This window comes from Drosophila persimilis, unplaced genomic scaffold (assembly GCF_003286085.1).
Source record: "Drosophila persimilis strain 14011-0111.01,24,50 unplaced genomic scaffold, DperRS2 tig00000000-arrow-pilon, whole genome shotgun sequence".
Classification (NCBI taxonomy): Eukaryota; Metazoa; Arthropoda; class Insecta; order Diptera; family Drosophilidae; genus Drosophila; species Drosophila persimilis.
Genome location: NW_020825288.1, coordinates 27,676,844 through 27,699,603, shown reverse-complemented (window position 1 = coordinate 27,699,603; position 22,760 = coordinate 27,676,844). Strand labels below are relative to the sequence as shown.

The window sequence follows — 22,760 nt, the reverse complement described above, 5'->3', positions numbered from 1 at the left end:
TTTGTGTGGGCTGTGTGCTGTCTGAGAGCGGGGGTTGAAGAAACCTGTGACGTCTTATTGAAGCATAGGGGTGGCTGGCTGCTATAATCTGGAGTTTTGCAGCACTGTCAAAGCTGTATGAGTCATCAAATATTCAGTAAAGTTCTTATGGAACTAAAGCTTTTAATGCATAGTTTTTATTTTGATTGTTATTTTTAGAATTTGTAGAATGAATTGTATTTGTTTTTCCAAAAAGAAATCTCTCTTTTGATTAACAACAAAACCCAACTTAACGAAGCCAAAGAGCGCAGCGCGCTAGCAAGCTTGCTAAGCAGCTTTAAGCTGTCGCTTCGTCAAATGAAACCTTCGTTAAGCCAAAAGCTTACCTCAGTGGCGCAGCGCGGCTTTTGGGAAGCTTAAAAAGCCTCGCGCTCGCCGGCCAGAGACTGAGTCGGTAACGGTCTGCGTCTGCGCGCAGTTCAAAACAGGTTGAAAAAACGAGGCCCAGTGCTTAAAAGAAGGGAACACTAAAAACCCTAGAAGGCAGCCCAACAAATACCGTTGTACGCGTGAGTGTCTTTGTGTTGTGTCCAAGAAAATAAGAAGAAGAAGAAACTGCAACAAGAAACGTTTAAATAAATTGTTTACAATTGTGCATTTTTTACGAGTCGAACAGTTCGTTTTTATCATCTCCATGCCATTGAGCAATTGGCCTAGAGGCATTTCTATTTTCAATAAGGAATAAATAATTAAATTTTACAAAAATTTAACAAACAGAAAAGGAAACCTGAACCTACGTAGACCGTAAGTTGATGCAATCGCCTGATGCCCGATACCTGATGGCTGATGCCTGATGCCTGAGTTTTTCTTTTATTTCGCTGATTTTCTGCGGTGTTTCGGCCATGTCCGTTTTTGGCATTGAGGAAGCTAAACGAAAACTGTTTTGGCCAGCCTCTGCCTCTTGGACTGCTGGAAATTTTACCATTGTCATAAGCCCAAGACCCAAGAAACGGAACTTCAACAGAGTCTTGTGTTGTGTCTATTGGTCTTCTGATGCCTCATGGCGATAAATTGAGTTGCACTTTTATTGTATTTTTGTTTTTTGCAATAGCTCCAATTCCAATTCGATTCGTTTTGTTTGCCGTCAGTCAGTACATGTCTCACGATTTTTCTGCCTCTAGAGTCTAGACACGTTTCTAATCTTAGTTGCTGGTTTCTTTTTCCACACACATCAAATCGGTCACCCATTGTCTGGTTTTGCCTTCCATATGATCAATAATCTGTTCGATTTTTGTGCTCAATTACATGGCGTATTATTCGTATTCGTACTGTGAGTGTGTCTCTGTGCCACAGACTCTCATATTAAGGTGTTTCACGATGCCAGTTCATTAAACGTTCATTACTGTGTAATAGGAAATTAGCCCGGTTTCGTCGCCCCACCACAAAACCAGCCTCTGTTGCATTTCCACCACATTTGTTTTCGACGGAAGCCCGTGGTATTACGCTTATTTATGGTGGGTACAATTCGCCTTTTGATCCAAAATGAATGGGAATATCCGTTATGCGCTGGCTTTTCTTTTCAAGCCCCCAAAGGGGAAATCAGCTTTGATTTTCTTAGAGTTTTTAAGCTGAAGCCAAGTCGATGCTGGTCTGGTGATATGTTAATGTTCATGAGGTGAAAATGAAAAGGTTTTATACCTTTAGAAATATGATCATGAGGTATGAATATTACGGGAAATGATGGCATATTAGCCATGAGGACAAGAAATTTATTATTTAATGTGACTTTCTAATATCCAAAGAAATTACAAATTTCTTGCAAGAAAATTAACATCAAAGTTTTTGTCATAAGGGTATGAAAATAATTCCATCAAAAGTGATTCCCAAAAACCCAAAAAGAAAATACAAATACTCGCAAATAATGCCACGAAAAAAAACCAAAATATTTTGCCAAATAAGGATGACTCTTGAAAAAGTGATTCCCAAATACCCCAAGAAATTACTAATACTAAAATACAACAAACACTGGCCCTAATTATACAGTGAGAAATATTCCTAGAGTATGATTAAAAACCATTAAATATCTCCTCATAAATTAGAAGCCAATCAACCAAAGAAAGTGCCAAAAACTCATCTAATCTGTCAGCTGACAAAAACTCACAGTAAAAGCAATCAAAGCTCAAACAATAAAATTCAGCAAATCAAAAAGAATTTCATATTAACATTTGCTCTGCTCTGATTTCATGCATGAACTCATTAAAAAACAACAAAAAAAGAGTCATTCGAATGGCTTGCGACTGCTGTGAAGATAATTTTGTTCGATTTGCATATCAAATTTGATGTACATTTGGAGGAGATCTTTTTAATTTTTCTACCACACAAAATTTCGTTGAGTGCAAAATTAAAGTAGACGATGATCCATCAAAATTTGTATTGAGGGCAAACAGTGGCCAATGAGCATTTCAATACAAAAATTGGTATTGATATTCGTAGCTACCTATGTATATGTGAGGGGTTTCGGTGGGCGGCAGGCAATGGAGAGCAGAGTGCTTTGACCGGCTGACACCCACGCCCAGGGGCCCCGCAGCGCTTTCTTTTCTGTAGCACACGAAAAAAACCTCCAAAAACGGCAACGAAAACTATTTGCACACGAGTCCCCGTCCACCCATAGTCCCATAGTTGAAGTCATGTTCAAATGTCAGCAGCAGATAAAAATTTGTATGTCTCCATGTTTTGGGAGCGTGCTGTCGCCGCTATATCGTATCTCGCGTTCGGGGGGGGCCCTGGCTCTTACCGTCTGGTATAGAAAAGATGTTGCCTTTTGTTGCTCCTCTTCAAAGACATCGATTGACTTTTGCTGCCTGTTGTTTGTTTTTGTGTTGTTGTTTGTTGTTTTGCTCCCTTTTTTGGGTTTTGGCCATTCGTTCATTCATTCAATGCTGCAGCATGTGGCGATGTGGCGATGTGGCGAGTAGTATGTTCGTTCCCCTTCGCTGCCTTTTACTTGCCTCCTTTTGTGTGTCTCTTTATGTGTGTCCGATCTGTTGCTTGGGATCTCTGCCATTTGCCATTTAAATGTTGTTGTGCTTTTTTATTTGTTAACAATTCGTTATGGCACATTTGCAGGCCAAAAAGACAGCCGTTGGAACGTGAGTGGACAAAATTTTCATAAGAAGTTGATTAGCATATTTGGTGAAATGATGCACTATCCTATGGACTATCCCATTGCCACATAGAAGAAGAGGTATCTATCGCCAGCCCCTAAGGTGTCGGCTATCCTTTTCGCAAAGCGTGAGAAATTTTGGCAAAACATCAATTACGGCCACGGCGACTACAAAACCCTGTTAACAAATTCACTCATTTAGCAATGAAACTAAAAGTGTTGTTACTGTCCCGAAGAGCCCCGAGGAGATCGCAAATCCATGGAACGGCAACCCAGTTGACAGGCAGCTCCCGAACAACGTCGTTGAGTGGGCTCCGCATCCGCCTCGGGGGCCACTAAAGAGATGCTGCTGCTGCTGCTGCTGATGTTGCTGATTTTTGTTTCTTACCTTATCCAGCACGTAACCAGCGATCAATCACGGCACAAAGCCAGCCTCATCTGGCGAGTCTTTGACAATCGCCCGAATGATGCGCACAGCTCACCGCAATTGCAGAATTTCACTTGAAACTTAATTGTGTGGCTGCCACGTAATTGGCAAACGCCAAGGGTATTACATGCAGAGTTGCCGCAACATTTTGTGTGTTTTCTTTTTTCGGCGAAATGCAACAAAATGTTGTAAATATTCAATCACGTATTTCGTGCAACATAGGATCCACACAAAAAACACACTAAATTTAAATAAATTTTGTAAAGCAGTTTGGTTTTTTTCAACTGCTGCTGCTTTCGAAATTTTCTACAAAAATTGTAGCCCCACAGCTTGGGGCATTTCCGTTTCTGTTTCTGGGAGAGTGGAAATATCCATTCGAAAATCGTGCCGGCCAATGCCATCTAAATAAATTATAATGCGCAATTATCTGGAAAAATAAATAAAAATACAATTACCAATCAATGCAGATGTACACGAGTTCCGTTTTTATTGTTTTTCCCCCCGAGTTTTATTGATCTTAATCAGTATTGAAATGGACTTAATGAACAATGGAGCTACAAACTTTAAGCACAGGGGAAATAGCACAAGTGCATTGCTAGAATTCAGTCAATAAAAATCTTGGAAATCTCGGACAATTAAACACCATCATTGTTGGCCATAAAACATAAAGCAAAGTGCATTAACCAAATATTGCTATGATGAGGCAGAAGACGATGAAACAAAAACCAGCAACAGATTCTCATACAACAAAAAATATTCGCACATTGTTGATGGCGCGTTGACAGAGACAACCCACAAGGAAAAAAACTACAAGAAAAACTAAAGAAAAACTACAAGAAAAGCCCAAAGTGGGTTTGCAGTTTGGGCAGTAGATTTTGTGGCTGTTGTTGCATTTCTATTTGCCGCCACGCGCATGACGAATGAAAGTGAAAATAGGAAGTCAAGAGATGGCCAAAGAGCCATGAGAGACCGGCAATGGTTGCAGCAGCAGCAGCAGCGGCAGCAGCGGCAGCGGCGGCGGGAACAACCAAATGCAACATCAGCCTCAGACTTTGAGTCAGACATTGGCCAAGTTGGCCAGACACAGAGACACAGAGACAGACATTGCGAGGCAGTTTCCTCTCTGACTATTGCCAATGCAATTGCCGCCGCTGCCGCCGCCAGTTGCAGGTTGCACGTTGTAGTTGCAACTTGGAGCTCCACACTCTTTTGATTTCTTGGTCTTGGCCAATTTCTAATGGTCAGAGCACACTGTGAGCGCACTGCGTAACGTCAATATTGTGTTTGCATTTGCAGCCTCGTTATCCTCTCCATGGGGGCACCCGAGGATGGATGGTGTTGTTGCTGGTGTTAATTTATTGCTGCACTCTGTGGAAGACCGGCGGCAACATGTTGCACCTACATTTTCGTACGTGTTTCGCTTTATTTATTAACTTTTTCCCTCCTCCTAATCGCCCCACTCCTCCCCATTATCTATTTACATTGTCTTTACCCGTTTTTGCATTTGGCTCTTTCGCGCTAATATATTCATACGCATTGCCAGAGAGCTCTTGTCAATTTGATGCTCGAACGTGCAAGACTTTATGGCCAGTGTTTTATTTTGTCTCTTTATTGGTTTTTCTTTCTTTTTGCTACTTTTTTGCTCGTTTACAGTTAAGATTTAGATAGAAAAAGCGGATAAAAGCCGTACAAAAATCAGACCAAAACCCGTTCCAGTTCATAGTTGGAGGTCCATTGGCCAAATGAATGACTACAATTTGCCGCAATGTGTTTGAGCATTAAATTTGCTATAGTTTTTATCCACTGATTATGTTCGAGTTTTTAAGCGGAGGGGAAGTTGAAAATTGCTGGTCTCCAAATTGACTCCAAAGTAGATGTGAAATTTCTTGAAATGATGTGAATTTTTCTCAGTTTAATTGAATGATGGATTGCCAATGGATGCCAATGAAGTTCTTCAAGTTATTGGGTGTGAAAGTCTCACAAATTTTGTGAGTTTGATGGGGAAGCTATTATTATGACAGGTCCACAGATCTCACCCCATCCAAAGAGCCAAAGACAGAGCCCTTACACAATCCCCGCACTATAATCACATGGTTTTATCTGGCGCCTTTGTCATGGCACGCATAAATTGCATTACTTTATGATTATAATTCTAATAAATGCACAGTTCCCACATTAATAAGCGCCCTCGCCCTCCCCTACTCAGAAACCATAGCTAAACATATGGCAAGGAGGTACAACTAAAACTCCAACCAAACCCAAAAAAAACTCTATCTCTGTCTGCGGTATTGTTCACACCCCTGAGCACAAGACCGACTTACTGACTGACTGACTGACTGGCTGACTGACTCACTAACTGACTGATTGACTGACTGGCAGACTGGCAGACTGACAACTCAAAGAAACCTTCAAATGCAACGGCAGCAATGAAGACAATGCCAAGCGATATCAATACAAAAACCACAAGAAGACAACTGCAACGCAACTACGATTATAATCGACATGCGGGATCGGATCGGGTTGGATCGCTTCAGTGCACAAGATATTATGTACATCCGATAAAATTGTTAATACAAAAAAAACAAGCTGTTCATAATTATGAAAAAAAACTCACAGATAACATTGTTGTCGCAAAAGGAAGTGTGAATAGGCCAGAGAAGAGGCACAAAAAGTGTCATTAATTAATTGAATAATTACAGAGACATGACAGAGAGCAGCACTTGCTTAGGATTTCCCTTAAGTTTTCCATAGATTTCCATGCCACAATACTGGAAAAGCAAAACTTGTCCCGAACAACTTTTAATTTTCTGATTGCTGCACGACTTTTGCACGCGTTTTTCTTTGGCTTTTGTGAAGTTCGCCTGTACTTGTACCCGTAGCCATAGCCTGCCTGGAAAACTTGTTGCGAGGTCAACTGCCTCTCTTAAAGCCACAGTTGCGTATGCACTCTGGCTTTAGTTTGGCTTTGCTTTACTTTCGTGGAATCCTTCAACTTTAAAACAAGAAAGACACCAAAATCCCATTCAAATTGAATGAAAAATCGTGTTTCAAATGTCAAATGCGAACACCAAAAAAAAGACGAACTGTAGCAATTGAAGCATGATCTTCTCTGGTGATTCTCTGGCTCTGACTTTTTGGGTTTCATTTTCAGTTTCGGGCTTTGGTGGTTGTTTTTGTTTTTGGCTTCCACTTTTGGTTTGGTTGCAAATTGCAATTTGATTGCTTTAAGCCGTTTCGATTTAATTGAGGTCAAAAACGTTGTCGCATTCTTCCCAAAAATGTGCTGATTTGTGGGTTGGGTTTTGGGCTTTAAAAGTACATATTTGTCTAATTGTCATGCCTGGATGTGGTGTGTAGCAACTTTATCGGTCTCCCCAAAACTCTCACTTAAAAATCACTCAAATCTCACCCGCCCCGAGGTCATCAAAACGTTTGCAAATGACATAATTATAATGGACATTACTCAATCTCTCATTGCTTCTGTTTTAGGCAGTAGGCCCCAGCAGAGAGTACGAGTAATTTTGAAATTTCAAATAGGAAAAGAGCCAGAGCCCGAGCCCGAGCCCCTCGTCCGGGGCTAAGGTCATGTGAAACTATGCAGCTGACTGAACAAAAGCCAAGAGCTAAGACCCAACCAAGATGATGAGCTCTGTCTGTCTGACTTGGCCTTTTGGTAATTGCCAATGCTGCTGCTGCTGCTGGCGGCAGTTGCCGTTTGCCAAATACCCAACGATATCAAAAAAGTATCTTTTTCTGATTTTAATTCCATTTTATTCAGCTTTTGTTTTACTTCTTCGACTGCGATGACGCCCATTGTCTGCTGCGGTTGGTACTTTTATTAATTGCAGTACTGCTGCTGCTGCTGGAGAATTACTTAGATGATTTTTTGTCTTTGCCATGCCCCATGGATCGGCAAGGTTAAACAGAAGTTTGGAATTGCGGAATTTGGAATTATATTTATGATTTTGCCCTTTGGCTTTGGTTTTGTGTTTAATCAACGGCAAATTATTAAAACAAACAAAAATACGAGTAGATACATTTAAATATTGAATTATAATTTCTGAAGATTTGTTTCTCAAGTTCGTTTCTTAAATCTTTCGTTTTCTGCTCTTTTCATTCCACAGCACAGCCTTATCATAATGGCCACCAGTCCATCCTCCTGCGATTGTTTGGTGGGCGTACCCACGGGGCCCACCCTCGCCTCCACCTGCGGCGGCAGCGCCTTCATGCTGTTCATGGGCCTTTTGGAGGTCTTCATACGCTCCCAATGCGACCTCGAGGATCCTTGCGGACGGGCCAGCACGCGGGTAAGCCAAAGATCCGTATATGGTCAAGACGTGTGGCTAACCAGATCACATTCAATCCAATCCATTTTGTTGGCAGTTTCGTTCGGAGCCGGATTACGAGTACGATTTCATTGTCATTGGCGGCGGTTCGGCCGGCTCTGTGGTTGCCTCACGTCTCTCCGAGGTGCCCCAGTGGAAGGTGTTGCTGATCGAGGCCGGTAAGTGTTGTTGTTTCGTCTCTCGCGTGTGTGTGGGTGTGTGTGAGTGTTGCATGCAACATGTTGCCAGCCGCAGTGTGCTCACGGGCAATTAGATGCACGTTATGTATGTGGCATTTGTTTAGAAGTAATTGAAGCCTAACAGCACCAGCAGCAGCACCAGCAGCAGCAGCAGCACCAGCAGCAGCTAAGACTTGGGCAACCGCAACTCTGCCACGAGCATTATGTAAACTAAACGAACTGCTGCCACTGCCACCTAGAGCAGCGGCTCCATTGCTGCCCCCAAGGCAGTTCCCCATGCAAATGTCTTCTTGCTATATAGGATTTGCTGCATGCCCCCGCCAATGCCTCATGGAGGTTTTTTACGTTCCGCTTGACTTGACTTTTTTGCATTGGAATAATTGTTGGTTTTTTGTACCTTACATTTTTTTATGAATGAATTATAATGCATGAACAATACGGGGAACGTGGAACTTCGGAACGAGTGTGTAGGGCATTCACTTTTCCTTAACGAGAAGCAAATATGCGGTAAACTCTGCTGAAGAGGCTTTTTAGCACTGAATAATTTTACATTTAATTTGCGAAATTTGAAAACTGAATCTATAGCACCAGGTATTAGAGGAAAGCATTAGCAAATCACTTAAATCATTTATGGAATATATTACAATCGTTTAAAAACCAAAAAACAAAACGAAAATCCCTCTATTTTGTCGAAGCAACAAAAAATCACCTCATTAAACATCATAATTTTTCGCCATTCATCACTAATAACTTAATTAGTTATTCAGGTGTCTAGAAAATCACTTAATACCTCTCTCTATCGCTGGGAAAACATTCTCATAGATCCCATTAGACCCGTCTTATCAGCATTCTTCTTTCTGGTTGGCTTACTTTGTGGGTTACCGTCTATTCGTCGTTTTCAATTGTATACGTGACAATTTTTATGCCCAGTCACTAATTACACTAATTGCATAATGAAACCCTCGAGGAAAGAGAAACATTTTCAAAGTTGTCAATGCGTTGGCGTTACTTATACAATGCCCCAGTCAGGCTGCAGTGAAGTGCAATTAGTTGTGGCCATTACTTGGCTTATTGTCTATGAAAACTACACTTTCAAAGACTCCAAACTCATGCTCATCACAAGTATGGTTTAATCTTGGGTTGACATTAGACATGCAATTCATCAAATGTTTAGTCAATGTCAAAATGAAACCGGAAAAATTAAGGTACAGCTAAGCAGTTCTTGTCTTAAAGAGATTTGCATTAGGCTGATAGAAATGACCCTCAATTGTGATGGCTACTGGCTTAATTTTGTGCAGAGTTTGTGCGCTGTTTTTTTTTTAAGACAAATATTAAATGTTTTTAATGAAAATTAAGAAGGTGGTTTGTTGGCTTTTAAAGATTGTACAAAAATAAATCTGCTAAAGAGAAAACAATTCTGTGCTGTGTTGAAAGTCAATGTTAATGGTTTATGATACCGCCAATCGTTTGTTACTTTCTTAAAAAAATAAAACAGCATGCTCAGCATGTTTATACAGATCATATATATTTAAAGATGTTTTTATCTTGTTTATTGTCTTTGAGGGGGTTATATTCTCAGCTAATTAGAATACGTCTCGCTGCGGTGCTAATTGTTGTCTCTTATTTCTTATTTCGTTTGTTTTTTGGCTGCTGGAGAACAAGTTATGAACAATATGGGGAACATATATAACGCTAATACTGAATGAATCAGACGGGGGTATTGGTTATTTGCTATTTTCTTGTCTTGAATTTCTTTTGTGTGCGATTTGTGATTTTTGCGGCTACAACTTTCGGCTCCCACGCTGTGGTTAAAACAATCAAAGATTCCATCTGTGATTGGATTTAATTAATTACGAGTCGTGGACTCTTCGAATCGGAAATTCTTTCGAGTAGAATGCTGATTGGAGCAATACAAATTATAATCGATTAGCCAGGGGTTAAGCGAAAGCGTGCCTCAGATGTTGCAAGCATCTAATTGAGATGCCACCCAGACGCAGAAGGTTATTGAAGTCGAGTTTTAAAGTGACTCTCAATCGGGGGGTGGATACGGTGTCTGACTCCTCACGACTAAACCAAAAATTCGTATTGCTTGTACCATTTCAGGTGGCGATGAACCGGTGGGTGCACAGATCCCCTCCATGTTCCTGAATTTCATTGGCAGTGACATTGACTATCGCTACAATACGGAGCCCGAGAGGATGGCCTGCTTGTCCTCCATGGAGCAGCGTTGCTACTGGCCTCGCGGCAAGGTCCTAGGCGGCACTTCGGTGATGAATGGCATGATGTACATACGTGGAAATCGCGAGGACTACGACGATTGGGCGGCCCAGGGAAATCCGGGTTGGTCCTACCAGGATGTCCTGCCGTTCTTCAAGAAATCAGAGGATAATCTCGAATTGGATGCCGTGGGCACCGAATACCATGCCAAGGGCGGTCTTTTGCCAGTGGGCAAGTTCCCCTACAATCCGCCACTGTCTTATGCCCTGCTAAAGGCCGGCGAGGAGATGGGCTTCTCGGTGCAGGATCTAAACGGACAGAATTCGACAGGCTTCATGATTGCCCAGATGACGGCCAGGAATGGCATTCGCTATAGCTCGGCCAGGGCTTTCCTAAGACCCGCTCGCATGCGTAACAATCTGCACATATTGCTGAACACCACAGTGACCAAGGTGCTCATCCATCCGGGAACCAAAAACGTTGTGGGTGTGGAGGTGAGCGATCAGTTTGGCAGCATGCGCAAGATCCTTGTCAAGAAGGAGGTGATCGTCAGTGGTGGTGCAGTGAACTCGCCACAGATCCTGCTGCTGAGTGGCGTAGGACCCAAAGAGGATCTGCAAAAGGTGAATGTCCGTCCAGTCCATCATCTCCCGGGCGTGGGAAAGAATCTCCAGAACCATGTGGCCTACTTCACGAACTTCTTCATCGATGATGCGGATACGGCGCCCCTCAACTGGGCCACGGCCATGGAGTACTTGCTCTTCCGCGATGGCCTGATGTCGGGCACTGGCATCTCCGATGTCACCGCAAAGATGGCCACCCGCTGGGCCGATCGCCCCAATCTGCCCGATCTGCAGCTCTATTTTGGCGGCTACCTGGCCAGCTGTGCCCGCACCGGACAGGTGGGAGAACTCCTCTCGAACAACTCTCGAGCCATACAGATATTCCCGGCTGTACTCAACCCCAAGTCTCGTGGTTACATTACCCTGCGCTCGGCCGATCCCCTGGATCCCCCCCGCATCTTTGCCAACTATCTGACGGATGAGCGCGATGTTAAGACCCTGGTGGAGGGCATAAAGTTCGCCATAAGGCTGTCGCAGACGTCACCCTTGAAGCAGTACGGCATGCGGCTGGATAAGACCGTGGTGAAGGGCTGTGAGTCGCACGCCTTCGCGAGCGATGCCTACTGGGAGTGCGCTGTGCGCCAGAACACCGGGCCGGAGAATCATCAGGCGGGCTCCTGTAAAATGGGTCCCTCCCACGATCCCATGGCGGTGGTTAATCACGAGCTGAGGGTCCATGGCGTGCGGGGACTGCGCGTGATGGACACCAGCATTATGCCCAAGGTGACGGCGGGCAATACCCATGCACCGGCGGTGATGATTGCGGAGAAGGGCGCCTATCTGCTGAAGCGGGCCTGGGGTGCCAAGGTCTGACGCGTGGATGCGACGTGGACGTTGCATAGAGTAATTTAATCAAATTCCAACGAAAATTACTACAAATTCAAATTTAAGCGAAAATTATTATTAAGGAAGCTCTGAACTTTTTCTATACCTATTATAATACCTTTTTGGCCCGATCCAATCCGATCTGAACCCATTCCCCACTCTAAGCACTCTGCGTTGCGCAATCTACGACTCGACAATGCTCTCGATAAGTTTAACCATCTAACAGTACTATTATTTAAACTAATTCTTGTTAAAAACCCATTGAAATATCGAAATTTCGTATATCACTCTTTCGCTATATAATTCATGTATTTATTGTTCGATTAAAGTGCAACAACTATTTAGTTTAAATATTTAATGATCTCATCAATTGGAAAACATTTATCACATGATCACGGCTCGAAAGATCATATAAAAGGGGTGCGTATATCTCCAAAACCAGTCAGAGTATCTCTGGGTTGCAGTTGAAAAATGTTTCGTACTATTTTTGTGATTGGTTTTTTATCTTTGATACTGGTTTTTGGCCAGGATATGGTGACCGATAGTCCTGAAAAGCAGCAGGAAATGCATGCATTTTTCAAAACGATCAGGAGGCAATGTGCGGATGAGAACTTGATTCCATATGGTAAGAGAGGCATACAAATTATTACAATAGATGATCTTTAATTGAGCAATCTATGGAGTGGAATGTGTGCTCTTTTGTGTGTGAATTGTAGGCCAATTTCAGCAAATATTATTCAAAATTATTGCAACAGTGCATTGCATGTTCGAAACCATCAAAATATTTCCTATAAAAGGGCAGCAATCCCTAGCCAAAACCAAACCAGAAATCATTTTACTTCGAAATGCTTTCAATACTGTTCAAAACGTTGGCGGTCGTTGCTCTGTTGAGCCTCAGTTTGTGCACTATAAAGGCCCTGCAGGATCATGCCAAGGATAATGGCGACATATTCATTATAAACTATGACAGTTTCGATGGCGATGTGGATGATATATCCACTACGACAACAGCCCCCAGGGCAGCTGATTATGTGGATTTTGATGAAGTCATGCACTACTGCAATGCAAGTTTTATCACACCAATGTGTGAGTCATGGGGAGGGAACCAAAGGATGAAGATGTGGGGTATTAATATATTGACTCTTTCAGCGAATGTCCTGCAGTTCAATACCACTGGGGCTCTGCCAGATGAGAGTGATAAAACGAGCATGGTAAGGGTGACTCAACGCACACTTTTGATTGAGATTCTATGTGTTCCAATGCTTCTTCTAGTGCTATTTCCATTGCTTCTTTGAAAAAGCTGGCCTAATGGATAACTATAAACTAAATGCGGATCTTGTGCGCAAATATGTTTGGCCAGCCACTGGAGATTCCATCGAAGTCTGCGAGAATGAGGGAAGTAAGTAATCCCACGCAGAAAAAGTGATCCAAAATACATTAAAAACTTAAATTCCCATAGAGGACGCAACGAATTCCTGTGGGAGAGGCTTTGCCATCATCAAGTGCGTTGTCCTACGCGCTCTCACAGATGCCAGGAACAATCCCGTTGTGTAATATACTCATTTTTGGGTATAAAATTACAAATTATTTGTATTAAATGGCTAAATATTGCTATGGCCGTGCACAGAAGCTCACTATAAAACTACGTAAAAAGCATAAACCACACTGTTTACCGGTGTCTCTCTATCACGTCTCCTTCTCCGCGGATCCACAAACTGTTTGGTTGAGCAGGCGACTCAATCTCTTGCCAATTGGCTTGGGATATTGATTGGTCTTCATCAGGAACTCCTTCGACTGATGCTCGACGGCGCCGTTGTCTAGTTGATATTTGCACAAGGCGTGCAGTGGACGCACCAGCACCTGTCGCAGATCTGGCTGTGCTTCCAAAACGGCCAGACATTGAGCCGCCGTCTCCAGAGTGCTCAGACAGCCCTCCGTGGGCTGGGTGCGTATAATATAGTCGCTGGTGCCCACTGATATGAGCTTCACCTGACGCAGGCGGTGCAAGGCGGGACTGCTAGCGTAGATCGCCTTTGCCTGCGGCCAGGTTCCATCGATGAGCACCAAAGTGTAGGGACCGCCACTGCGATCGATCTCCTCCAAAGGCACAGAGTCTTTACTAGGATACAGGACCAGCGTCTGTGGCGAATCAAAGATTTGCTGCAGTTCCGCATGGTTTTTGTGATTGGGGAAGCGTTTCCCCTTGTAGACAACACATTTTCCCGGCTCCAGGCCCAGCTGGAGCATCAGGGCAGTGCGAAGGGAACGCTTCTCTTCGGCAGGGTGCTGTAGTATCACGATTTGCGAGGCCACCGCCAGCGGCGGCTGCGGTAGGGCGGGACACCAGCAGACAACAGCAGGTCGCCTGCAGAAAAAAAAGCACCACAATTGTGAAATTTCTCATGAATATTAAGGCACCTCCCACTCACTTGCACTGTTCGCACTTGTCGCGTCTGTCGGGCGGATCTGCACTAATGCCAATGAGATCCTGCCAGGCGTCATCCTCCATTGTTGTCATTGATTAAATAAAGAAAAATTAAATAATTGAATGGTCGACAATGCCAATAATCAGCTGTTTTTGTCCTACTCTTGTAAACCGCGCACGTTGACAGATGTTTCGTTATCGGTTGGCGACGCTCTGCAGCCACATGTCCATAATAACAGCCCTGTCTTTCAAACAGCTGCAAAGCGCGAATAGGTTTTCTGGTTATGCGTTTGCATATTCATGATTTTAGAAAACTATAATTAATCATCCTCAAAGAAGCTATTTAATTAAGAAAATACGATAGAATACAAAATATTCTACAAAAAACAATACTGCTTAGCTTTAAGTCATACAAATCATAGCCAGAAAACACGAAGAACCCTAAATCTAGTTTACAATCATCGATTATAGGGAACATTGCCACGCATAAACATGTTAATAGCTCCGAACTGTTTTATATTTAGGTTTTGTATATGAATTAAACTAGTTGTTAAGCTTAAAATTATCAAGTAAATAGTGTAATAGAGACAAAATGCAAAGCATTGGTTGGACCCTGATTATGAAACGTGGCTGCTTTTGCAGAAAAGAGACGCTCAACATCAATGGCTCACGATATACGATTCGCGAAAGGCTGGCACAAGGGTAACTATCTCTCTTTTAGATGAACCTGGAAATATCTTATCTATTCCTATCTATCTGTGCAGGGGCTTCAGTCTAATAGACCTTGGGGAGAATCCCGCCACCCGACGGAGCTACGCAATAAAGCGCATCACCTGCCACAGCATCGACGACCAGAACATTGCTCTGCGGGAAATTGAAAATTGTAGAAAAATCGACTCGGAAAATGTGATCCGGGTCGTTGATTACGAGCTAAAGGGTCAGGCTGATATCGTCATCAATACAACGAGCACATTGTACATTGTGCTGCCGTACTACAAGCATGGCGCACTCTTGGATCATCTGCAGTTGCGGGCAAGAAAGCAAGACCACATGCCGGAGGCACAGATCGTGCAAATCTTTTTGGGCGTCTGCGAGGGTGTCAAAGCCATCCATGAAGCGAAGCCTGTGCCCCTGGCCCATCGTGATCTGAAAACAGCCAATATATGCTTATCGGATTCGTTTGAGCCCATTATAGTGGATCTGGGCTCCATGACCGAGGCACGCTTGCAGATTGTTAGCCAATCGGATGCCCAGCGACTGCAGGATGAGGCCGAGGAGCGCAGCTCAATTGTGTATCGAGCCCCGGAGTTGTTTTCCGTCAAAAGCTACTGCACCATTGACGAAAGAACGGATATATGGGTGAGTAATTATTTCTGATGATAGCTAAACATTTGAAAATGCTATTCTCCATTTCAGAGTCTTGGTTGTGTGCTGTATGCCATGTGCTACTTCAACTCGCCATTCGATCCCATCTATGAGCGTGGTGACAGCGTTGCCTTGGCCGTACTCAGCGGCAATATAAACATTCCCGAGGATTCCATTTATACAGAGGTTGGAGGAAACCTTCTTAAACTCTGCTGCTGTTTTCTTATTTTTTGTATAATCTTTTTCAGGACATGCATGATTTGATAAACTATATGCTGCGCACGGATCCCATGGAGCGGCCGTTCATCTACAGCGTCATCGAACGCACTCACGATCTGATACAGAAACTAGAGGGTCGCGTATAGCTTCTCTGTTGCTCATTTAACACACACCAAACCACCACATCGATTCCAACTCGTCTATAGAACCCTTTCTTGTATACAGTAACCGAACCCTAACACACCGCTAAATGTTTTTTGACTACGTATTATTGTAAAATACTTGTAAAAGTGCAGAGATTTTTGTGAACTTATATATATTTACTAACTCGAAATGTATTTTTAATGATCATCGCGTGTGAGTCCGGGGCAGTTGGTCTCCAGATCTTCGCCACTGTCGTAGCGTGTGCCACACCAGTAGCAAAAGGAATAGGCAGTGCGAAGATAGCCCGTAAGCAGTTCTAGCTGCTCGGAGGCACTGTATTGCTCCTCCTTTGGGAGTTCCTCATCTTCTTCAGGCAAGTCCTGCTCTGCTTCACTGCCGCTCTCCTCCTTCTCCTTTGGTTTTGGTTGCCAGAAGAACTCCAGATCAGGCTCCTGAACATCCGCGGCGACATCTAGGGATTCACATGTCTGCTGGCATCGTCTTATATCATACTGAAGTTTGCGTTCCTCTGCCTTTAGCATGGCTCTCTTTCGGTATGCCTCTGTGCTGATCTCTTCGCTCGAATCGATGCCCGCCCTGTGCAGCAGATGAGCTCTCCGTAGCTCCTGTCGCTTGGCGGCTAGCTCCGCGATGGCTGCCTCTCTTCCCAAGCCGCCGCGATCGTTTTTTATGGTTATTCCAATGGGTTCGAGGCGGGCATCCGCCTGTTTGCCAAGACCACTGCCCGCCTTGTAGCCCATTTTGGCCAGCAGCTGGAATCCTTTGTTATCCGCAGCCAGGGGCTTATTGAGGTCCTGCTGCAGCCGTTCATTGTTCAGGTTGGACGTGGCCGCAGCAGTCTCTCGTTGCCGCTTATGGTGTTCCTGCTGCTTGGCCTGGACTTTGATGGCGCGTTTTTTCCCGCGATCTTGCACTAAGCTGGGGCGAACATCCTGCAGGCTGTGGGGGATCATTAGTTTCGGGTTGCAGAAGTGTTTGGGGCATAGTTACCCCGCCAGGAACTTGTCCGACATATAATCCTCTTCATCTTCAGACATAATTTTTGTTTTGGTTTGGTTTGGTTGTTTTGTGACACGGAAACACCGGACGTGGTGGCAGCGCTGTTTACTTAAATTAACCGATCTGGCAGCACTCACAGCTGTTGCACTTCTCCGCAGAGTGGCAGCCCCATTTATTTGCCATGTGCTCACAAATCAACATTTAAAATTTGTATTTACGCGTTTTATAAATTAAATAAAGTATAATGGGGGCGGTAAGTACTTAACTAAATATAATTACCCTCAAATTACTCAAATGCAACTGTTCTACACACAGAAAAAGGTGAAAATAAGCTCGGTGAAGCGTGCGGCGCATCTGAAGTCCAAGAAAACGCCGCTCACCAAACAGCAACAAAATAAAATTAAACAAAAACGTGATCAAGTGAGCTCCAAACGCGAAAACGGCCCCAGTATATTCTCCCAAAAGGCACGCAAGCGTGATAATTTGGCACAGCGCAAGAAGCACAATAAATTATCATCCTTGGGATTGGATCCTCTAGAGGCGGACGACGACGACGGTGACGATGATCTGCTGCTTGATAATATTGCGGATATGCTGGATGGCGATGATCTGGCGCTGCTCAATGAAAACAAACGCAAAAGAAAGGCCAAGGCAGTCGAAGATGTGGATGATCAGCAGCAATCTGTGGGCCTGGAAATGGCCTACGCCACCGCCAGCAAAAAGGAAGAGGAAACGCAAAAGATTAAGGTGAATCTGCTGCCCATCAAGTCCAGGGAAGGCGAGATTATAACCAGGACCACAGAAGTGGACTACGTGCCTAAACCGAAGCTGCAGAAGCAAGAGGAGGAGGCGGATTCGGATGTGGAGGTTAACGAAGAGGAGGACGACGACGGCAGTGTATATATGGACAGCGATGATGATGTAGTCAACGATGAAGCTGGAGTGCCCATACCGGCCACAAAGAAAATGATTTCAACCACAGATCTGCTGATTGCCCGCCAGCAGGAGCTCGAGCGTCAAAAGTATCGCATCGGAATCATCTGTTCGGGAATGCTGGAGAAGCCAGAGGACAAGATGCGCAATTTTCATGCTCTCTACGAGCTCATGGATGAAATAAACCCTGCCAGTGGGCTGCCCAACCTAATGCCTGTGCGCAAGCTGGCCATGATCTCGGTTACGGAGATCTTTAAGGACATCCTGCCCGAATATCGTGTGGGACAAGTGGATACCAAAATGCAAACGGTGCGCAAGGCCACGCTGGAGCGTGTCACCTTTGAGAATGCCCTCCTGCAGCAGTTCAAGAAGTTTCTGCAAAAGCTGGAACAGTTCACGGCGCAGGTGAACAAAAGAGGAGGCGTGAAGAACCCACAAACCGTGAAACTGGCCACCGTGGCCGTCCAGTGCATGTGTGAGCTGCTGGAGGCGCATCCGTACTTCAATTACGTTCAGAACATTGCCCAGCTGCTGGTCTACATGCTCAACTGCCACTATGGCACCATGCGTCAAGCAGTCAATAAATGCTTTCGCTCGCTTTTTGCCAACGACAAGAAGTTGGACATGAGTCTGTTTATTGTGCGTCGCATCAATCATTTGATCAAAACGAAGCAGAACAATGTCCATGTGGAGTGCATCACCTGCATGATGGGTCTCAAGATCAAGAATGTCAATCTGGATGCCGAGAAGGAGAACGAGCTGAAGCAAAAGAAGCTGGAATCGCATCGCCAGCGATTGATCAGCATGTCCAAAAAGGAACGTAAGCGGAGAAAGAAGCTGACGGAGTTGAACAAGGAGCTCGAAGAGACCCGCGCTGAGGAGAACAAGCAAGTGAAGCTACAGAAGCTCACGGAGATCATTAAAATGGTATTCACCATCTATTTTCGTGTGCTAAAAAATGATCCCACATCACGTGTTCTGAGTGCTATACTGGAAGGTCTAGCAGAGTGAGTTTTGCTCTTAATGCCGCCCTTGAAGCCTCTCTAATCTTTCGATTTCTCTTTCAGATTTGCTCATGTCATCAATCTGGACTTTTTCTCAGACCTTATCAACGTGCTCAATAAGATACTCGAAGAACAGGACGAATTGGGCTATCGGGAGCGTCTGCACTGCATACAAACCATCTTTGTTATCCTCTCTGGACAGGGGGAGGTCCTCAACATTGATCCTATACGTTTCTACCAGCACTTTTATCGGAATATGCTGGCCGTGCAGGCGGGCAAGAATCACGATGATTTTACCATCATTCTGCGCACTCTGGACGAGGTGCTGGTCAAGCGGCGACGCAACATGAGCCAGCAGCGTCTGATGGCGTTTGTTAAGCGTCTGCTAACAGGCAGCTTGTATCTGCTACATAATGGCACTCTGGCGACACTGGGAACCATCAAGCAGACATTCCAGCTGACTTCCGTGCTGGATGCCCTGCTCGACACGGACTGCACCATTGGCTCGGGTCGCTATGACCCTGAATTAGAGGATCCCGAGTACTGCAATGCGGCTGCAACGTCGCTGTATGAGCTCACCATCCTGGCACGTCATTATCATCCCACGGTGCGACGCCTGGCTATGCATATTGCCAATGGTGTGCCCGCATCGGGTGATGGAGCACTGCCCACGGATATTGGCAAACTGTAAGTGAACCATGAAATGTTATTTTCATTTGATTTTAACATTTATTTCCTTTTTCTAGCACCTCGCATGAACTTTTTACACAGTACGACAGCACGCAAATGGCTTTTAATCCAGCGATAGCGCTGCCCAAAGCAGGACAACCCAAGCTGAAAAAGGGCAAGCCCATGTTTATCCGGTCGGATTTCAAACAGGAATACAACAAGCTGCTAAAAGAAGGGAAATTGGCCCTCTCTAAAGACAAACAAACATTGCAATTGGATTTTCTGAGTGCGCTTCAATAAAAACTGAATGGAAAGCAGTAGAAAAAATTAGTGAATTTATATGCGTTTTGCTCGTTTAAGAGGAATGCGTGTATATCATCGTTTTTACATCAAAATCCTTCCAAAAAAGGTACAAACAATTTCACAGTAAAAAAGATTCTTTATGGTATATTTAAAATGGAATGGAAAGTACAACGATTCTGATACTAAATTGTGTATGTTTTGGAGCTCCTAACAATCTAGTAAGATGTTGCAAATGTCGCTAAGCCTAGGGATGCACAGTGTCTATTGCCATATAACCGGGTACAGGTGCCAGAGGGTCTCCTACACGGCGCCTCGTTGACGCTGTCCAGCGTTCGCTGGCGGCAGATATTCTCGGTTGCCACCTGCCACAATCGGCTGCTGCCCAAAGCCGCCCACCACTCCATTGTCGGGCAGGACACCAGCGGCTGTGGCCAGAAGACCGGCAGCTGCGCCAGTGGGTGCCAGACGATTGGTTACCGAGGAAGCCTGGACATTGCCTGGTAGAATGGCTGGACGAATAAGAGCACTTGTCCCATACGGAGATTGAGATTGAGCCGTCGGCGTGGGTGTGGGCGAGGGATAGGATCCGCGACCAGCATTGTAGCCAGCGACCTGGGGCACTCCAGTGGCTCTTAAGGCACCGCCACCTGTTGCAGTGGCCGACACTGGAGCTCCATACGCCGTCGTAGCCGCGACTTGTCCCTGACGATAGCCTTGATTCGCATTGACATTGGCACCACTGCCTCCGGAATAGTCGTAGATGTAGGCATTGTTGGCATACAAACTGGGGGCCGAGACGCAATCGTACTGATTCCACCACACGCAGACGAGTGTCTCCTGGCTGAAGACTGTGCCATTGGGGCAGAGGAAGGAGTAGGTCCGGTTGAGGGCGCAGATGTGGAAGACCTGGCACTGGGCTTCGATATCCGCATAGTATCCGGGCAGTGGCTGCTGAGTGCAGTCGAAGTTTGTGCGTGGCACTTGCGCGTAGACGGGATAATCCACTCCCGGCGTGCCCGGAATGGCCGAATAGTCGCCATCTCCATCGCTGTAATCGCCTTCGCTGCCTGTTCCACTTGACACACGGCCAGCGGACACTTGAGCATTGCCGTACTGAGAGGTCTGTGGTCCATAGGGTCCACTGCGCGAGGGCGCCGTTGCAATGCCTCCTGGCGAGGGTCTCCTGGGGAGACTTCCTGTTCCGGGAACAATGGCAGGTGCTCCAAAAGCAGTCGTCGCCTGTCCGCTTGGCGTGTAGCCCACAGCGGGAGAAGGGAACAAACCCGCTCCATAGGCTGTCGTGGCGGGGGCGGGGGTCAGAGGCAAGGCTGTTCCTGTGGGATACGCGCCCGGAGAGAGCCGTCCCCCGGCCGTAACACCTCCGGCACTGGCCAGCTCTGGTCGCCCATAGTTGTAGCCACTTTGAGCCTGCTCAACAAAACACATTTCATTGGTATGAGACGTATGCCAGGGGACTCTTTTACAGACTCACCTGGACTTGCAATTGGGCTAGGCTTCCGCTCCAGAGCAGCACCAGAACTGGAACAAACATTAGAAAGCGATTATCGTGAGTGGGAGTGGAAACTCTGGCTAAGATCTGCTCCGTGCTGTGGGCCAGTCGACGCACCAAATCGAAATGAACGCCACAGCCACACATCGACAGCAAACCGAAGCGAAGTGAAGATTTTCGTGTCCGTATTAAGGCCAAGTACGTTGCGATTCTAGCGTGCTGATAGCGCGGTCTTAGACGGTTCTGCATTGCGATCTTTATTTATCAGCTTCCTACTCAGCCAGAGGCACACAGTGGTACAAGAATTATTGGAATTTTGGAAGGTTTTTTTCTTTGGAGAAAGAAAGATGGTAACTACCCAAAGATGAGTCTCGAAATGAGAGGAAAAAGAACCAGTACTATCCCTCCGATTACTCTGTAATTTTATAGGTTAATGCATCCTTTACTAGATTTGTATCTTTCGCGTAGAATCGAGTTCCACTGTGCCTATTGCAACAATAACGCACTCCAACATCAATTGGCTGCCAACAACAATCTCCAGAGCTCTGAGCTCTGCCCCAAGACGCATGCATCGTAAATATGCAAGGCAGCAAAAACTTAGACAGACAGACGCCCTCCAAAAAGGAAGTGCTAATAATGATGGGGCGGACAGCCGATCGCTCGTCACTGTTGAGTACCGCCCAAGCCCAGGCCTACGGGTGAACTGGGAGTGGGTCTGGGTCAGCACAACGCATTGGCCAAGACTCACCTGCCAAAACGCCACAGCAGCAACGATGGACTTGCATAATTTCGTCCAAAATGAGGATGATTCTGTGTGATTTGATATCCTTTCAATCCTTGGGTACGTGGCGCACTCTGGCACTCGTCGACAGCAACTGTAGGCGAAGCAAGAACGTTGTTAGAAATTTATACCAATTTCAGAAATTCGCTGCAGTTCTCAGCCAATGCGATGGCTGCTGCATCTTTGCCATATTTATGTGGCAGCTGCCCACAGACCAAAGACGACGACGACGACGACAGTTCGTCAGTTCGTTTGGTGACTGCGCTTTAGCAGATTTATGACCCCTGGATTATCCATTGTTGTTATGGGGGCTTCAGTTTACCAGTTATCAGAATTCATATATCACCGACCGGACCCTATACCATTTGTACAGGCAATAAAATGCATTACGTATACGTAATATTTACTTACATAGACGCCGCGATCAATTGAATATTATGGCCATTTCAAGTGCAATACAATTTCAATCTGATTCGGCCTGTCCTTCAACGATTTTTTAGAATGGATGCTGCAGAATTAGTGTGTCTTGCGAAAATGACAAAAATATTTAAATTTCGTATGATTACATTGTGGATTTGTATGACTTTTGTTCTGTTCTGACCTTCCCGATACGGCGTCTTCAAGATTT

General features: G+C 45.1%; 7 protein-coding genes across 10 annotated transcripts; 4 read left to right on the top strand and 3 right to left on the bottom strand.

Annotated features, from left to right (window-relative positions):
* The first annotated feature begins 443 nt into the window (after positions 1–443).
* On the top strand, positions 444–12,110 carry LOC6594196 (glucose dehydrogenase [FAD, quinone]). 3 transcript variants are annotated; one of them, XM_002019468.2, is made up of 4 exons: positions 444–548; positions 7,699–7,876; positions 7,953–8,073; positions 10,198–12,110. In XM_002019468.2, the coding sequence occupies exons 2-4, from the start codon at positions 7,709–7,711 to the stop codon at positions 11,745–11,747; spliced, it is 1,839 nt and encodes a 612-aa protein (XP_002019504.1). In that variant the 5' UTR covers positions 444–548; positions 7,699–7,708; the 3' UTR covers positions 11,748–12,110. The 3 variants fall into 3 exon arrangements, with proteins under 3 accessions (XP_002019504.1, XP_026850654.1, XP_026850655.1); XM_026994853.1 differs by having other exon boundaries at positions 7,694–7,876; XM_026994854.1 differs by lacking the exon at positions 444–548 and adding an exon at positions 757–783 and having other exon boundaries at positions 7,694–7,876.
* Positions 12,111–12,153: 43 nt separating this feature from the next.
* LOC6594195 (general odorant-binding protein 84a) lies at positions 12,154–13,419 on the top strand. Of its 2 annotated transcripts, XM_002019467.2 has the most exons (5): positions 12,154–12,384; positions 12,621–12,845; positions 12,909–12,970; positions 13,032–13,158; positions 13,219–13,419. In XM_002019467.2, the coding sequence occupies exons 1-5, from the start codon at positions 12,231–12,233 to the stop codon at positions 13,311–13,313; spliced, it is 663 nt and encodes a 220-aa protein (XP_002019503.2). In that variant the 5' UTR covers positions 12,154–12,230; the 3' UTR covers positions 13,314–13,419. The 2 variants fall into 2 exon arrangements, with proteins under 2 accessions (XP_002019503.2, XP_026850657.1); XM_026994856.1 differs by lacking the exon at positions 12,621–12,845.
* Positions 13,332–14,328, bottom strand: LOC6594194 (DTW domain-containing protein 2). The gene is made up of 2 exons (XM_002019466.2): positions 14,189–14,328; positions 13,332–14,124 (listed from the first exon to the last, which is right to left on the bottom strand). The coding sequence occupies exons 1-2, from the start codon at positions 14,275–14,277 to the stop codon at positions 13,446–13,448; spliced, it is 768 nt and encodes a 255-aa protein (XP_002019502.2). The 5' UTR covers positions 14,278–14,328; the 3' UTR covers positions 13,332–13,445.
* A 423-nt stretch (positions 14,329–14,751) lies between these two features.
* On the top strand, positions 14,752–16,102 carry LOC6594193 (serine/threonine-protein kinase 16). The gene is made up of 4 exons (XM_002019465.2): positions 14,752–14,886; positions 14,949–15,543; positions 15,601–15,735; positions 15,798–16,102. The coding sequence occupies exons 1-4, from the start codon at positions 14,777–14,779 to the stop codon at positions 15,912–15,914; spliced, it is 957 nt and encodes a 318-aa protein (XP_002019501.1). The 5' UTR covers positions 14,752–14,776; the 3' UTR covers positions 15,915–16,102.
* On the bottom strand, positions 16,102–16,994 carry LOC6594192 (G patch domain-containing protein 11). Its single transcript, XM_002019464.2, has 2 exons — positions 16,924–16,994; positions 16,102–16,872 (listed from the first exon to the last, which is right to left on the bottom strand). The coding sequence occupies exons 1-2, from the start codon at positions 16,968–16,970 to the stop codon at positions 16,110–16,112; spliced, it is 810 nt and encodes a 269-aa protein (XP_002019500.1). The 5' UTR covers positions 16,971–16,994; the 3' UTR covers positions 16,102–16,109.
* Positions 16,995–17,154: 160 nt separating this feature from the next.
* On the top strand, positions 17,155–19,855 carry LOC6594191 (nucleolar complex protein 3 homolog). Its single transcript, XM_002019463.2, has 4 exons — positions 17,155–17,185; positions 17,248–18,872; positions 18,933–19,556; positions 19,616–19,855. Exons 1-4 carry the CDS (start codon positions 17,177–17,179, stop codon positions 19,836–19,838), a joined length of 2,481 nt encoding a protein of 826 aa, XP_002019499.1. The 5' UTR covers positions 17,155–17,176; the 3' UTR covers positions 19,839–19,855.
* A 102-nt stretch (positions 19,856–19,957) lies between these two features.
* LOC6594515 lies at positions 19,958–22,185 on the bottom strand. The gene is made up of 3 exons (XM_002019462.2): positions 22,100–22,185; positions 21,334–21,380; positions 19,958–21,269 (listed from the first exon to the last, which is right to left on the bottom strand). Exons 1-3 carry the CDS (start codon positions 22,134–22,136, stop codon positions 20,142–20,144), a joined length of 1,212 nt encoding a protein of 403 aa, XP_002019498.1. The 5' UTR covers positions 22,137–22,185; the 3' UTR covers positions 19,958–20,141.
* Positions 22,186–22,760: the final 575 nt, after the last annotated feature.

What these genes read in the sequence shown, in the direction of transcription:
- LOC6594515 (XM_002019462.2), bottom strand. Translation starts at nt 22,136, where the DNA reads ATGCAAGTCCATCGTTGCTGCTGTGGCGTTTTGGCAG. An exon ending in CTGCTGTGGCGTTTTGGCAG is followed by an intron (nt 21,381 to 22,099) that starts GTGAGTCTTGGC and finishes TGTTTGTTCCAG; the next exon opens with TTCTGGTGCTGCTCTGGAGC. An exon ending in TAGCCCAATTGCAAGTCCAG is followed by an intron (nt 21,270 to 21,333) that starts GTGAGTCTGTAA and finishes TTTGTTGAGCAG; the next exon opens with GCTCAAAGTGGCTACAACTA.
- LOC6594192 (XM_002019464.2), bottom strand. Translation starts at nt 16,970, where the DNA reads ATGTCTGAAGATGAAGAGGATTATATGTCGGACAAGTTCCTGGCGGG. An exon ending in TCGGACAAGTTCCTGGCGGG is followed by an intron (nt 16,873 to 16,923) that starts GTAACTATGCCC and finishes GATCCCCCACAG; the next exon opens with CCTGCAGGATGTTCGCCCCA.
- LOC6594195 (XM_002019467.2), top strand. Translation starts at nt 12,231, where the DNA reads ATGTTTCGTACTATTTTTGTGATTGGTTTTTTATCTTTGATACTGGTT. An exon ending in TGAGAACTTGATTCCATATG is followed by an intron (nt 12,385 to 12,620) that starts GTAAGAGAGGCA and finishes TTTCAATACTGT; the next exon opens with TCAAAACGTTGGCGGTCGTT. An exon ending in AGTCTGCGAGAATGAGGGAA is followed by an intron (nt 13,159 to 13,218) that starts GTAAGTAATCCC and finishes AAATTCCCATAG; the next exon opens with AGGACGCAACGAATTCCTGT.
- LOC6594194 (XM_002019466.2), bottom strand. Translation starts at nt 14,277, where the DNA reads ATGACAACAATGGAGGATGACGCCTGGCAGGATCTCATTGGCATTAGT. An exon ending in GACAAGTGCGAACAGTGCAA is followed by an intron (nt 14,125 to 14,188) that starts GTGAGTGGGAGG and finishes TTTTTTCTGCAG; the next exon opens with GCGACCTGCTGTTGTCTGCT.
- LOC6594193 (XM_002019465.2), top strand. Translation starts at nt 14,777, where the DNA reads ATGCAAAGCATTGGTTGGACCCTGATTATGAAACGTGGCTGCTTTTGC. An exon ending in ACGAAAGAACGGATATATGG is followed by an intron (nt 15,544 to 15,600) that starts GTGAGTAATTAT and finishes TCTCCATTTCAG; the next exon opens with AGTCTTGGTTGTGTGCTGTA. An exon ending in AGGATTCCATTTATACAGAG is followed by an intron (nt 15,736 to 15,797) that starts GTTGGAGGAAAC and finishes AATCTTTTTCAG; the next exon opens with GACATGCATGATTTGATAAA.
- LOC6594196 (XM_002019468.2), top strand. Translation starts at nt 7,709, where the DNA reads ATGGCCACCAGTCCATCCTCCTGCGATTGTTTGGTGGGCGTACCCACG. An exon ending in GCGGACGGGCCAGCACGCGG is followed by an intron (nt 7,877 to 7,952) that starts GTAAGCCAAAGA and finishes TTTTGTTGGCAG; the next exon opens with TTTCGTTCGGAGCCGGATTA. An exon ending in GGTGTTGCTGATCGAGGCCG is followed by an intron (nt 8,074 to 10,197) that starts GTAAGTGTTGTT and finishes GTACCATTTCAG; the next exon opens with GTGGCGATGAACCGGTGGGT.
- LOC6594191 (XM_002019463.2), top strand. An exon ending in ATACTGGAAGGTCTAGCAGA is followed by an intron (nt 18,873 to 18,932) that starts GTGAGTTTTGCT and finishes TTTCTCTTTCAG; the next exon opens with ATTTGCTCATGTCATCAATC. An exon ending in CCCACGGATATTGGCAAACT is followed by an intron (nt 19,557 to 19,615) that starts GTAAGTGAACCA and finishes TCCTTTTTCTAG; the next exon opens with CACCTCGCATGAACTTTTTA.